We start from the raw sequence: 14261 nt of genomic DNA on the forward strand, positions 1-14261 counted from the left end.
TAACATAGCATATTCACAGGTGCAGGGAGAGACGTGGGCATCTTTGGGGGGGGGGGCATTATCTCGCCTATCACAGTATCAGTGCCTGGGAGATAAGCGTAGCCTTGGGGGCCAGCTGTGCTACTGTGTAAGGATCTCTGGCCAAGGGTGCTGCCTGAGCCACAGTGCCAAAACCACTTGGTATTATAAAGCCATTGTCTTTTCAACAGGTGCCTTTCCCAACCCTGAGAGTCCCTTCAGAGCAGGTGTGGTGCCAAGTTTATCTCTGTATCCCCACCTCCCACTAAAGACGGTGACACAATGAAGCCTTGGTCAGTGAGTGGATAAATGAATGCCACAGTAATTCAGGTTAAGTCAGAGAAGAGCCTGGGAGGAACCAGCCTCCCAGGGCCACGATTACCCTGCCCGGGACCAGGACAGAACCACAACGTCAAGTACAGCTGTCCAAATCTCCACTGGGGGCAACCAAATTCTATTTCGAAAACCTCTTCTAAAGTTTAACCAACAAAAGCTAAACTGAGGGAAATGATAATGAGTCAACAGGAAAGTAGAATTGAGTATAGATTGATTTGAACTAGTAAGACCATGAATGAAGCTAGACTGAATGGTGGGATGAAGAAAATGGCCGTCTACTTATAAAAAGTTAGCTCCCACGGATAATCCCACCTCCTAAAGACGGGTCTTCTTAGCTGAGGGTTCTGCGCACGGAGAAAGCAATACATAGACTTCCTGGCATGGCTGCCGGGCTTACGATGATTTCCCCTTCCACAGAGACTGCCCCATCCTTGCACACCAGGCTAGATCCCCACAGACCCTGGTGCCCCCCGCAAACGCCTCTCCCGGCTGCACTCACGGGACTCACTGCCCGGGGATCTACTTAGTTACTTCTCTGGGGAGAAGGCCCACTATCTTCAGTATCTGAGCTACGTGAACAGACTGCTCTCGCCTGCCTTTGACATAAAACCTGGTCTCAGAAACGTGCGGTGGAGGTACATTTTTGAGGCGACCAGAGCAGGGCCAAGCGAGGCTTTTCAGTTTGCTGAAAGCTTCAGGGTTGCCGTGATCTTGGGGTTGATTCTTTATTGTCTCTTGGGGTTCATCCTGCCTTTATATTTGGGGACAGAATACTAATATCCGTAAAAGAAAGAAAGAAAGAAAGAAAGAAAGAAAGAAAGAAAGAAAGAAAGAAAGAAAGAAAGAAAGATCCACTTCTCTCCCTGTACTCCCCTCCCCCCATTAAAAAAAAAATTCAGCCAGCCGAGGTTGGTTTCTGTCATTTGCAATCAAAAGAAACTTAGAAAATGTGGCCTCCATAGACTCACTATATTTCCACCAAAGGTCCAAGGTGGTGCCTTGGCTCCGTAAGGGAGGAACTCCAGGTGAGTGATATGGAGGCCAAATTAACTCCAGGATTTGGTGGGAAAATTCAGATACAAAGCAACAGGAGGCCGGGGCTGGTAGAGGGAGGAGAGAGGAAGCTCTGCAGCCACAGGTCTTGGAGACCTGGCTGCAAGTTTCACTTCAATTTCTGAGCTACATGAAGGAGATGTTTCCTGCCTCTGACATGAAACCTGGTTTCAGAAGCGCTACGGGGAGGTACATTTTTGAGGTGATCAGAGCGAGACCAAGGCAGGTGCTTCGGTTTGCTTGGGCTGCCCTGTTAACTTACAGGCCACCCCCTGTGTATGTGACATTGTGAGACTGCAAGGAGGGACTCCCTGGTGCATATGCTCGCAGGCCGTCAGCAACAGTGTAAGAACAGCCTCAAGCCTCAGGCACTGGGGTGATATCTGCAACAGAGAGCAGTTCAAGAGCACACAGAGCCCTTAAAAGGAAATTTTTATTCAGAGCATTTCTTTTCTGCACTAAAGCACCCGCTTACCCATCAGGTTTCTCAGCCAGACTGTAAGATGTTTGAGGGTGGGACGCTATCTGATTCATCACTCCATTCTCAGGAGTAATAGTGTGCAGCTCGTAGTTGGCACTCAATATGTATTTGTTGAATTAAATTGAAATAAGACCACATCGATCCATGTCTCGTTATTGCCCTCAGGTTCAGAAAACATGCTTGGTACCCGGCATACCCATGGCAACTTCCTCTGTCTCCTCCTGCCAGTGGGAAGTGGCTCTCTAGAGGGAGTGACAGGAGTATTCAAGACCTTTCTCCTTTCTTCTTTGCAACCTGCTCTGCAAATGAACTTTAACCTGCCATAAAATGGTGCTGGTGAAACTATGGTCATTTACACACACAGGGGCTTTGATTTCCATTTCCAGTCTCCCGGGGAGACCTACACAGAGGGTCAGTCAGCCAGGTCAGAAGGTTCTGTTAAAATACCCAAGTCAAGTCAGCTCACTCTTTTTGGAGCGATCACTTGATCTGACCTTTCATCTGAATCCACTGTGGAACTGGCTTAAAATTTGGAGATGACATAACCATTTGACAAACGCAAATTCAGTCGTCCCTCACTAACTCTTCATGACCTGCCCAAGAAGCTACGGCTCTTGCATAATATGGCGGAGAGAATTACCATAACAATGCTTCATTAAAAGACAATAATAATGATTATTTATGCCACGCTACAAATTATTTTTATAGTCTTACATACCTAATCTCATTCAGTCTTCACCAGCAAGTCATGAACTATTAAGGCACGAACTATTAGGCTCTCATTTATAAGATGGTGAAACTGAATCTCAGAGAGGTTCCATAATTTGCCCAAGGACATCCAGCTAGGGAGCAGCGCTGAACGGGGCGTTCATACTCATCTCACCATATTATTCTCGGCCGCGGTGGCCACACCATGGAAACTCTCCGCGGCCAGTGAAACGTACTCCGTTGTGGGCAGGAGGGCAGACACAGGAATCAAAATTCAAAGAAACGGATTTTTTAGGAGGCAACTTGAGGAATGGGGATGTGAGGTTTTGCTCGACATTTCTCACCAGGGCTCCGTTTCTTCATTTGTAGAGGAAAACTGAGATGGTCCATGGGCTCCCTTTGCATTCTAATAGCCTGTAAGTCTAGTTGAACTCCCAGGCCCACGGCAGGGCAAAGAAATACGAAGACATCAGTAACCCGATGTGTGTCCTGTTTCCTGTAAACGTACACTATCCATTTCAAGTACTTTCCTCCTGGGGTCATTGTATCTTTGTGCCTCGGTTTCCCTTTCTTCCACCTTCCCATTCGAACTTTACATTTTATTTTACCTGATTGTATATACAGAGGCTGTTTTGTATCCTTTCTGGAGGGACATAAATAAGATGGGCCTACGTATGTTTTCTAGTCGGCCTTTTTCTGTTTTAAGATTTCCTCCGGTATAATCTCTCAAAAGGCCATTCATGTAAATAAAATAAGAACAGCAGTAAATACAAAGACAGAGGCTCGAATGGATTCGCAGTTTTTAGGACAATGGCTTTATATCACATACCAAAAATATCATTACAGACCTTAAAGAAGAGACCGGGGGAGGGGCCTGCCATGTCCTACAAACATTCTCCCAGGTCACGGTGGCAGGGCTCTTCCCGTCCAAACCCACTCGAGGTCACACTGTGCCATGGCGATGGCGTGCTGCCGTGTCACCGGTAGACCAGTGTCAGGAGACGGCAAGGTGAGCGGAAAGCCCCAGAGCAAGGCTGGCCCGGATTCCACTCGCAGCTCTGATGCTTGCGAGCTGTGGCGCCTTGGTCAGATAACTCAGAATGTCTAAGTTTTGATTGCCTCATCTGGAAATGGGACCATTTTCACACGATGGTGGGAGGTTCAGAAGATTCAAGAATGTGATATATGTGAAAGCATCTGACAGAATGCTAGGAACTTAGTAAGCACTCCACATGTTGCTTCCCTTCCCTTCCCTGCCTGCTTTCTTCCTGTTTCAAACACAACTCATTACAAACTAAGATCATTTCCTTTTTTTGGCAAGCATAAACTAAAGAAGTGATTCTTGCTTGTGGTTGGCAGAATTCTGAGTTGTCACCAATTATTTTCCAGAAATGTCCCACAAGTCTCAAACTACAATTAATTTTAACTTAATTATTCTTAAATGCCACCTGGGTAAAAAGGCTGGTATTACAAAATAAAATAATAACTCTAGCAGTTATCAAGAGGTTGGGAATCCCCACATCAAGACAAAAAGAGAAGTGGAAATTTGACATTTAGGAAAGAACCAGATAGGATCTTCAAAACTGAGAACCAATTATTATAAAGGGTAAGCACAGACATAGCACTTGACTTGTATCATAGGCTTTCATGCGGGGTAGGTGATTAAAGCCCCAGCACAGTAATTCCTATCATGCATCGTATATGACTACTTCACAGACAGAAGTATTCTAATAGAAACAAAGGGTAATAGGAAAGGTCATTTTTGTTCTAATAGTATTTGGACATGTAAGGATAAAGGTAAATGCTATCTAGGGCCGCCTGGGTGGCTCAGTCGGTTAAGCATCTGACTTGGGCTCAGGACATGATCTCAGGGCCCTGGGTTTGAGTCCCACATCGGGCTGTACGCTCCACACTCAGCAGGGAGTCTGCTTCTTCCTCTCCCTCTCTCTCTACCTCTTCTTTTTCTCCCTCTCCCTGCTCCTTTGTGCATGAGCTCTCTCGAAAATAAAATAAAATAAAATAAAATAAAATAAATGCTGTCTAAATTTTCAAGATTATATATATGAAACTTAGCTAATTATAAGAGGGTACAGTAAAAATTGATAATGGACCAAACATATCCATGCTAATAAAAAAGTTTCAAATTCCCAAGTCTATTTGAGTTTAATTTAGAAGCCATGTACACATATGAAGGAGGTTTTTCATAGCAGCCTATGATTACAAATGAAAGTCAAATTCTGAATTTAATCATTACCGACCATACATACAAACACAAAGCATCACTTCAAATGATGCTTTGTATAGACTTTGGCAGTAAAAATTGTCAGAAGTTCACTGGTTGAGGTGTTGCCATGTGTGTTGCAATCCAGGCTTGGGCAATGGGATGAATGGGAAATCAACATGAAATGATGAAATGTTGTGGTTAATTAGTAGCATTATTCCTTTATGTACTGGGAATCAGGATCAGGGTACGAAACTGACAAAAATTCCTCTTCTCATAGGATTTACATACTAGTGCAAAGATTTCTTTTTTATTTTTAATTTTTTTGCAAAGATTTTTTAAAAAGTGAATTATGCAATTTGTTAGAAGATAAAAGAGCCACCGAGGAAAGTAAAGGAAGAGAACATGTCAGGTGTCTCTATGATATACTTGGGAAATGGTTGGGATTTGACAGTCAGAAATATCTTAAGAGTGTTTATGGGTTTCAATAAAGAGAACTTAAAGTGAACAAAAACTTTCATGGAGATTGGAAAGGTTAAATGAAGATTATAGCCAGGGAAATTATAATAGTAGAATATTGAGGCTGTCAGGAGGCTTAGATCGTGCTTAGGAAATCTTCACTCTTCTGATTAGGAACAGAAATCCTCAGAGTTTAAAGAGTAGAGAATAGGAATAGAGTAAGAAAATGGATATCTTAAAATAGTATTCTTCCCTTGAGGTTAACACTTTTACGTCTCCTGAATACAAAGATTATCTTAGGACCCAGAGCCTAAGAGAAACCTGGGTTCCCCTCTATATTATGTGTAGGGCTATTGGTTTTTTGGAGGACCCCCCCCTCCCCCCCGCCTTTGCCCTAGGAGGTAATGCAGCCATGGATAAGTGTGGGGAAGTGTCTCTTAAATAAACTCACTCTCTGGGCTCTGCAGGTGCGTGCTGGCCTGATGGGGGTCTGGGCTAAAAGGAGTGGGCTGACATACCCAGTTTGAGTCCTTTCCATTCCTAGGATCTGGAAGTCAGACCCCTGGCAGGCCTCATCCATTGTGCATGCAAATACTCCCCGTGGTAATCTTTAATCGAATGAAAACTTTAAGAATTTGCACTTCGTCTGATGGTGAACGAGAAATCATCAGCCTGGAGGTTTCCTGATCACCGGGGGTCAACACCAGGAGCCAATACTTAAATGAATAAGAAGAGACCTGTTTTTAGAAGGTGGCATCCTGGTTTCCACTCACTGTTATTCACAGGTCCCAGTGCTGACTGTGGCTTCTGAAAATCTGCTGGGCTTAAGAGTCATCATGACTTCAGCACGTTATCTTGTTTCCTGAGGCCTGTTACTCCCAGAGAGGCAAACCTAGAACAGTCAGTTGTCATGGGTCCCCCTTGTGCCCAGCCTCCGTGGCTTTGCCTTCGTCTGGCTGGGACAGATAAGAGGACTATTTCAGTTATGGAATCTAACTCAAGGGCTGGAAGGTACTAAGTCAAGTACATACCCATAAGCATCAAGAGCCTATAGCAGGGGTTCAAATGATAGCAAATTCCCTGTTGGATAATAATGGAACCGAGAAGATGCAGCAGAGAGGATAAAAATCTTAGTTTCCTGAGTTTTACTGCCGTGCGTGCGGTAGTTATGGTTCATGTTAATGATACAGCGAACTTCAGCTTTGGATAAAACTACCACAGGAGTCAGGATTATACAGTTTGTTTTTTTTTTAACAAACCCTAATAGATTAATGGTAAACCTTCTTTAGTTAGATTAATGTATTGACAGGAAACTTCATTGTCCTGAATTCAATGTCAAGGACACTTTACTTTGGTGAAGTCTTAGGTGATCCTCTTGCCCGGAGACTGGACCTGTGCCAGAAAGGGTCCACCAGAAATCACTACATTCACTTTGGTCTTAAAGTTTTTGGAAACATTTCGATAGGGAGAGTGTGCACCTTTTCCCTAACTTGGAGAAAGTTCAGGATGGAGCACAGAGAATGATCCAAGGGGTTAAAAATAGAGTCTAGGCGGACAGTTTAAAAGAAGGAAGCTGATGTTGGTTGGAGGATGAAAGAAGGCTGCGAGATAGCACTTATCACGGCTTTGAGGCTACACAGAGTTCCCACTCTTAGTTATCCACCCACTCATCCATTGATTCACCGAAGCGTCGGGCACTGTATCAGGACCTGGGGGTGCTGGAGAAGGACACCAACAGAGGCAGATAAAAAAGTCTGGAGCTTCAAAAATCTCTTCTCAATTTCTAGTGTCCAAGAAGTGAGTAACATTGAGTGTAGGGTTGGAAACCAGTAGGAAGTAAGTCTGAAGAGAAAGGATTTGAGAAATTGAAAAGCTAACGCCGAAGCAGCGACGGAAATAAATAATACGTGCCCACCTGCCGTGTGTTTATGAGAACCACTGCTGGTTGGATGGCCAAGTAACGTTCAGGGCCGATTGGAAGAATTTCCACCGGACAAAAAAATTATAGCTTCAATTTCGTAGTTTGGAATACTCTATTAGAGGCCTGGTGCGGTCCGTATAAAGCAAGGCAACTATTTTGTGGTCCCCACTGTACCCGTCGTCTGCACTTGATACCGTAGGACTCCTGTGAGGGCCTATGCAGGCCACAGAAACAGCAGGAAAGGAAAAGCCAGTGGTGGCATCTGTCCCCACCACCGTGAAGTTAACAAAGAGCCCGCTGGCCATGTTTACGGAGAGAACGAGTATGCGCAAGCTCACGGTGGAACAGTGGCTGTGACGCCCTGAGGTCCTCTTCTGCACAAGTTCTGGAATCGCCCAGCTTTTGCTTAGCTGAGCGCTATCATCACTTAGGTCACATCAAACTGTGATTCTGCATCGCCAATGTGGGGTGATCTGCTTACTTTATTGAGCTGGTGCAGGAAAACAGGTTAGATAATTCGAATACCAAGGAAGCGTGTGGTTTGGTTTGTTTTTAACTTGAATATTCTGGTTTGACTTTAACCACTCAAACAGGGAAATTCAAAATTTCCCATCCGTATTTAAGTCCAGTGTAAAAACTTACAAAAACCGAGACAAGAGAAACAGAATTTTATGGTGAAATAAGTAAAGGCCTTGCTAAAGAGAGCAATTTCTAGTCAATATTTTCAATATTCAGTGATCTTTGTGGAAATGTAAGCATCAATTTTATTTCTAAAAATGCTCAAAATTATCTGTTATGGGCCTCCCCGATATGCAAACTGCCCATACCTACAATCATGAGGAATCAAAAAGTCGTTCTGGCCTTTCTTCTTTCTTTGTTGATTATATATATTGTTATAAAACGAATAGACTATTTTTTAAAAATTGTGTACTTTTAATCAATCCATTAAATAACATAGTCCAAGAAAACGACCCTCTTCGTACAGAGCACATGGGTTTCTCCTAAAGGTAATTCTAATATATGCATATATAATTTATTAGTGTAGCATATGGCACTGTAACTGGATAAACAATTGTTTCTAAACATATCTAATTGTGTGTCATATGCACATAATTCAACAGAAGTGACGGCTACTTAATGAAACCCGCCCTGCCCCCCCCCCCCGAAACCTGGAGCCAGCTACCTGTTCATTGCTTACCTGTCTCACTTCCAATCAAAGGCTGGTTTGCAAAATGCTTGACAAAATCCTTCAAAGACGAGAATTCATTAAAGCCAAATTTAAATGAATATCCGGTATATTCAACATGAAAGTGTTTGACAGAGTCTTTGGCTCTGAAAGGGAAAAAGAAATGCTTAAGGTTATTTAACAAACGAATATCTTTTTTTGAAGAAGGGAAATATAACCTAAGTACTAGCATCACCATTAAACTCTTCTAAAAACTGAGGATTTCGACACAATAGTGAAATCGCTGGCATTTTTAAAGCACTTGTGTTTTTGGGCAGAGCTTTTCTCAATTTTTCACTGTAATGGAAGACAAGAGGCGATTCTCCCTGTGCATTCTCTGACTTCCCGAGAGGGTCCTTGACCGGTAACCCTCTTCAGTGTTTAAGACGGCAGAGAATAGGGATGACAGAAATGGCAGGTTGCACCCTCCCCAAGTCCTCCTCTTTTTGGCTCTTCTCTCTTACTTGTTTGGGAGTCGGTCTGAATTCGGCTTCTGCCCCTTAATTAGTTGTGTGAGCCCAGCCCTTTTCTTGCCAAGCTGGTTCCACTGCCTGCTGAATAAAATACCCAATTTCCTACAACGTCATCTTCCACCTCATTTTTGGAATGAGGCAGAGCATTAAATAAATTATAAATTGTAAGTATATATAGTTATTATAAATAAATTATATATATATTATTTATATACATACACATAAGTATGTATTATTTGACTTCCACTATTCCTCTCCTCCGTCTTTTTTTTTTTTTTTAAAGATTTTATTTCTTTATTTGACAGAGAGAGACAGCCAGCGAGAGAGGGAACACAAGCAGGGGGAGTGGGAGAGGAGGAAGCAGGCTCCCAGCAGAGGAGCCTGATGTGGGGCTCGATCCCAGAACGCCGGGATCACGCCCTGAGCCGAAGGCAGCCGCTTAGACTGCACCACCCAGGCGCCCCTCTCCTCCGTCTTCTCTCTGTGAATGGCCTGCTCGAACTTTAGCATGCATCAGAAATCAGAATCACCTGGAGGGCTTGTTGAATCCCCGGTTTCTAGGACGTACCCCGTGAATTCCTGAATCAGTACTTCCAAGGCCCAGGAATTTGCATCCCTAACATGTTCTCAGGTGCTGCTGCTGGTCTGGGGCCCCTGAGAACTGCTGCTCTAATCCAAGTGGACCTACGATTCTCCTAGAAGTTTCTGCCGTTGCCCCTCAGCTCTTCCAGTTCCCTTCACCTGCAACACCATCCCCTCTGTTTGGATCAAGCGTCAGTTCAAACACCGCCTGCTCTGTCAATGACTGGAGATACTTCCATCTTGAGTTACTCGCTTTGCTCTCCTCAACCCTCCAAGCACGGAGCTGGCGTTCTCTCCCGCGGGTTACTGCACGCTGCCTTGCAGACAGCCACCTGTGCAGCGTCCCCCGCCCCCGGGAGGCTGTACTTACTCAGGGGAAAGTCCGAATCTTCTACAAGACTCACCAGCGTGGTCGGCATAGAGCGGATGCTCTCAAGTGCTTGTTGTTGACGGACTGAACACATGAATGAGTGAACTAAGCCATGCTTCTGAGCCGGGCTGTGGTTCCTGTCACCTCTGCTGGTGGGTTTTTATTTTTTTTCTAAAAGTATTTCCAAGTGCTTGTCTTGGAAATTCACAAGCTGTATTTTACATTTTTATACAGATGCGATTGATATCCGCCACCTAATTGTAGAGCTTCTGATCTAACTGTTCAGATGAGACATCTACGGGTGGGAGGTTAACATTCTTTCATCCAATACTTCCGCAGGTTGGTTTGTGACTGGGGGAGATCTACGTATTAAAAGAGTTGTAGCCTAGCCACTTGATGACATTTTCACCTCTGCTATCCATCAGAGAAAGCACCATTCCTGCTTCCACCCAAGCAGAATTTCGTGTCTGAGTAATACTTTTCCCAAAATGTTATTTAGAAAAATTTTAAGCAAAATATGGCAGAGTAACATGAAAAATGTTAATGACTCTGTGTGTGTGTGTGTGTGTGTGTGTGTGTGTTTTCTCTATGACCCTCTTATTTAACCCCCTCACCCTTCCACTGATTTCTCCCACTGCCCTTAGAGTAGGCCTCTAGACCTCTGCTCCCAGGAGTGGAAGGTGTGGCAGGCAGCCATCTATCATGACTCCGGTCCTCAGTCCCTGGACTACGAACAACTTTTCCCATTTATTCAATAAAATGCTAGTACAGATGCTGCTATGAAGGGATTTTGCAGATAATTAAGGCCCCGTGTTAGCTGACGTGACAATAGGGAGATTGTCCGGGTGGGCCCGACTTAATCACATGAGAGTCTTGGAAAAAGCAAAGAGTTCTTTCTGGCTGGTCACAGGAGAAGAGATCAGAGAGACACGCTCTGGCTGGTCTAGAAGGAAGCAAACATCCATGCTGTGAACTGCCTGCCAGTTCACTTGGGCCACTTGGCAGGGAACTGTGGGTGGATTCCAGAAGCTGACCCTGATCTCTGGCCAATAGCTAGATGGAAAACGGGGAGCTCAGTCTTACAGCAGCAAGGAAATGAATGAAAAGGAATGAAGCAAAAAAGAAGAGAATGAAGGACGAGGACGCTGAGTCCCAGAGAACCACAGCCTCAGTCAGCACCTTACTTTTGGCCTGGTAGGAGCCTGAGCACAGAAATTGGAGAACCGGCCTGGGCTTCTGACGCACAGAAACTGGGAGATAATCAATGTAGTTGTTTAAAGCCACTAAGTTTGGGGTTATTTGCTTTGTGGCACAGAAAATACAGAAGTCCAGAAGCACAAAGAGAGGATTTAAAAAAAATTAATTCTTGGCTTTTGAGCTCATAGAAGCCCACTATCAATTGTTTAGGGAAATACTTGTGAAGCCAGTTTTTCCCCTTCTTGGAGGGAGAGGAGACTTAAGAAAACAAAACAGAACAAAAAACGGTCTCTAAGCTGGATGAAAAAGAGGATTCAGAGAGAAAGGAGTGTAGACGTTGCTACTGAGTTAGTGACAAGGAGGCCTAGACCCCATGGGGCAGAACAGAACAGAGAAAACTTCCTGGTGCCAGATCCACATGAGGGGTGCACTACTCTTTTTAGGGGAATATGGAGGTGCCATCAGAACAGTGGCAAAACAGCAATGGTTTGAGATTAATGAGTGGGTGTCTGAGGGCGATTTCATGGGGTCCTCACATCCCTCGTCTAAGCAGAGCGCAATGTCCCATAAACCCAGAAAGACCTGCTACATGCCCGCAGAGGCCAAGGTGACAGATGCTGACGGAGAACCATCGCCTCCCCCTGATTTTCACCTGCGGAGGTCAGCTTCCCCGATCAGGAGGCCGGCTAGGAGGAAGCAGGGGAGGAGAGAGACCCTGCAAGGACTGGACCATCACGGGTTTGGGCTGCGCAGGGACTGGATTAATTTCATTAACATTCAGAGGAAGTGGAGCTTGGAGAAAGTTCAGTCCATTTATGGGAAAAAAAAATTAAAATTTGCCTTACTGCCTGCTTGAGTTTGTGATCATGAACATTGCACACTCACAAATCATTCTGATTTTCCAGGGGAAGCAAGGAATGTCAAAAGGGCACTGGGCCAGGTTTCAGGGATTTGGATTCTGATTTATGGGGTGCAAAGACACTTTAGCACTTTGGGCTTCAGTTTCTCCATCAGGCAAGCGAGACATTAAGCAATTCATAAAGTGTCCTTCAGCTCTCGCCTTTTCTTCCCAGCCGAGGGAAGGAGGAAGAATGTTTCTTACAGTCTGCCATCCAGAGCTTGGAATCCTTACAGCTGCAGGTCTACCAGGAGTCAAGAGAGTTTTTTTCGGGCAACGTGAGAATGCTGTTATCTGGCAATCTGAGTGTGATGATAAAGTCAATGCCCGTGCAGGATAGATGGGATGGTGTTGAATTCATAGAGCTCGTAAGCATCCTACCTCACGGAGAGAGAGTAGAGCCCAGTCCTTTCATTGCTGTCCCTCAGAAGGTAGCTTCCGTCACATCCGTTGGAGAGGAGAAGCGCCTCGGCCGCGTGGCGTGTGAGGTTGCCGTGATACCACCTAGGAGGAAGGGAACCACACTTTCACTCCGGACTCACCGCAAGTGACTCTTCCTTCCCTGGGCTTTCGTCTCAAAGACGACCTCAGCAATATTCTCCACCATAGGCGGCCCAGAGACCAAACTCTCAGCCCAAACATCAGGACAAGGAGCTCTCTGGGCCGGGCGGAAGGGAGAGTAGAGAGAATGGGCAAATAGCAGTGTCATGGGTTGAATTGTGTCCTGAAAATTCCTAGGTTGAAGTCCTGGTTCCCAGTACTTCAGCATGCGATCTTATTTGGAGATAGGGTCTTGTCTTTAGCAAGTTATAATGAGGTCATTAAAGGTGGACCCGAACCCAATATGACTGGTGTCTTCTTACAAAAAGGGCATATTTGGAGACAGACTCGCCCACAGGGAGATGCCCTGGGAACGTGAAGCCGGCCGTCTACGAGTCAAGAAGGAAGGGCTGCAACAGACCCTCCCTTACGACCCTTGGAAGGAAGCAACACAACTGACACCTGGATTTCTGGCTTTCTATCCTCCAGAACTTTGAGACAATACATTTCTGCTGTTTAAACCACCCGTTTTGTGCCGCTGTCAAGGCAGCCCTAGCGAACAGACATACAACGTTACTGTGTAAACAATTTTTTTTTCCAAAGGCTGAGTCAAAAATAACCGTAAGAATAAGGTTTGGCCAGTTTTCCCTCTTTGTTTTGCTCTCTCTCTCATAAGGTGTGGGTCTACGTTTTGCAAAGCACCGAGCCACTGTACTGGAGTCCCTTGTTGCGAGTGAAATGAAGCCGAACACAAGGAATTCGGATGTTTTATACTGTCGTGGAAACCCCATCAGACAGTGTTTCAAACTGACAAACATCTGAAGAGCCAGAGAAGTCCCAAGGAGATTCAAATCGATCTATATGTTTAAAAAGAAGTTTGTTTTAGAAAAGGTAACATAGATCCACAGTAGTAGAAGAAAAAAAGCCCCAAAGAATTCAAAAGAAGACGCAGTAAAAACAAAGTCTTGTTCTCACCCTGAATTCCCAGTCTCCTTGTTTTCTCCCCCAGAGGACACCAATGTCATCCACTTTCCCGTGTTTCCTCCTCAGAGACATCTATGCATCTAAAGGCATTCTAGTACGTCCCCCACCTTCTAATTCTGTGGAAATAAGAGCATTTTAGGCACACTGTTCTGCACCTAGCTCCTTTCCCCTGATTACAGATCTTACAGGGTTGTTTGTTTTAATGACTCGCTAGAGGCAGTCCAGTGTGATGGGCTGGGATTGTGGCCCCTGGAGTTGGTTTACCTGAGTCCTGTCCAGGTGATAGACACCTCTACCGGCTGTGTGACCTTGGGCAAGTTACATAACCAGTCTGAGCCTCGGCTTTCTCACTTCCAAAACAGGATTCACACTAGCCATATCCCATGGGCCAGTCGAAGTACTGCTCACATGAGCACACGTGAAATGGCCGAATCAGGCTTCGCAAACAGCAGAACTCAGGACAAGGTAGTCGTTTCGTGAGACCACAGAGACCCACAAAGCCATAACTTGTGATACATCCTCTGTGGTGTGATTTTCTTGTGGCTCGAATATAATTTTTTATTACCCTGAATTTATCTTGGATAATAGGGAGCTAGGGACTGGGGACAGTTGCTGCCGCAAGGGACCCCCAGCTCAGGGCAGCAGAAAGGAAGGGGACCCAGGCAACTACACAAGTGGAGTCAATTAGGTCAGTGATGGGAGAGCTATCGGAGAGGTATGGGTAGTGAGCAAGAACTTCAAGGAAGGGGACGCCTGGGTGGCTCAGTCGGTTGGACATCTGCCTTCGGCTCAGGT

General features: G+C 45.0%; 1 protein-coding gene across 1 annotated transcript in view; it reads right to left on the reverse strand.

The window, feature by feature from the left end:
- Positions 1 to 14261, reverse strand: part of DAPP1 (dual adaptor of phosphotyrosine and 3-phosphoinositides 1) — a 47169-nt gene that overhangs the window by 15262 nt on the left and 17646 nt on the right. Inside the window, exons 2-3 of the mRNA XM_008707200.2 lie at positions 12324 to 12446; positions 8396 to 8529 (exon numbers count right to left, since the gene is read on the reverse strand). Of these exons, the coding sequence (XP_008705422.1) occupies positions 8396 to 8529; positions 12324 to 12446 (257 nt within the window). The remainder of the gene's footprint in view (positions 1 to 8395; positions 8530 to 12323; positions 12447 to 14261) is intronic.

The sequence above is a fragment of the Ursus maritimus genome, unplaced genomic scaffold (genome assembly GCF_017311325.1).
Source record: "Ursus maritimus isolate PB19 unplaced genomic scaffold, ASM1731132v1 scaffold_8, whole genome shotgun sequence".
Classification (NCBI taxonomy): domain Eukaryota; kingdom Metazoa; phylum Chordata; class Mammalia; order Carnivora; family Ursidae; genus Ursus; species Ursus maritimus.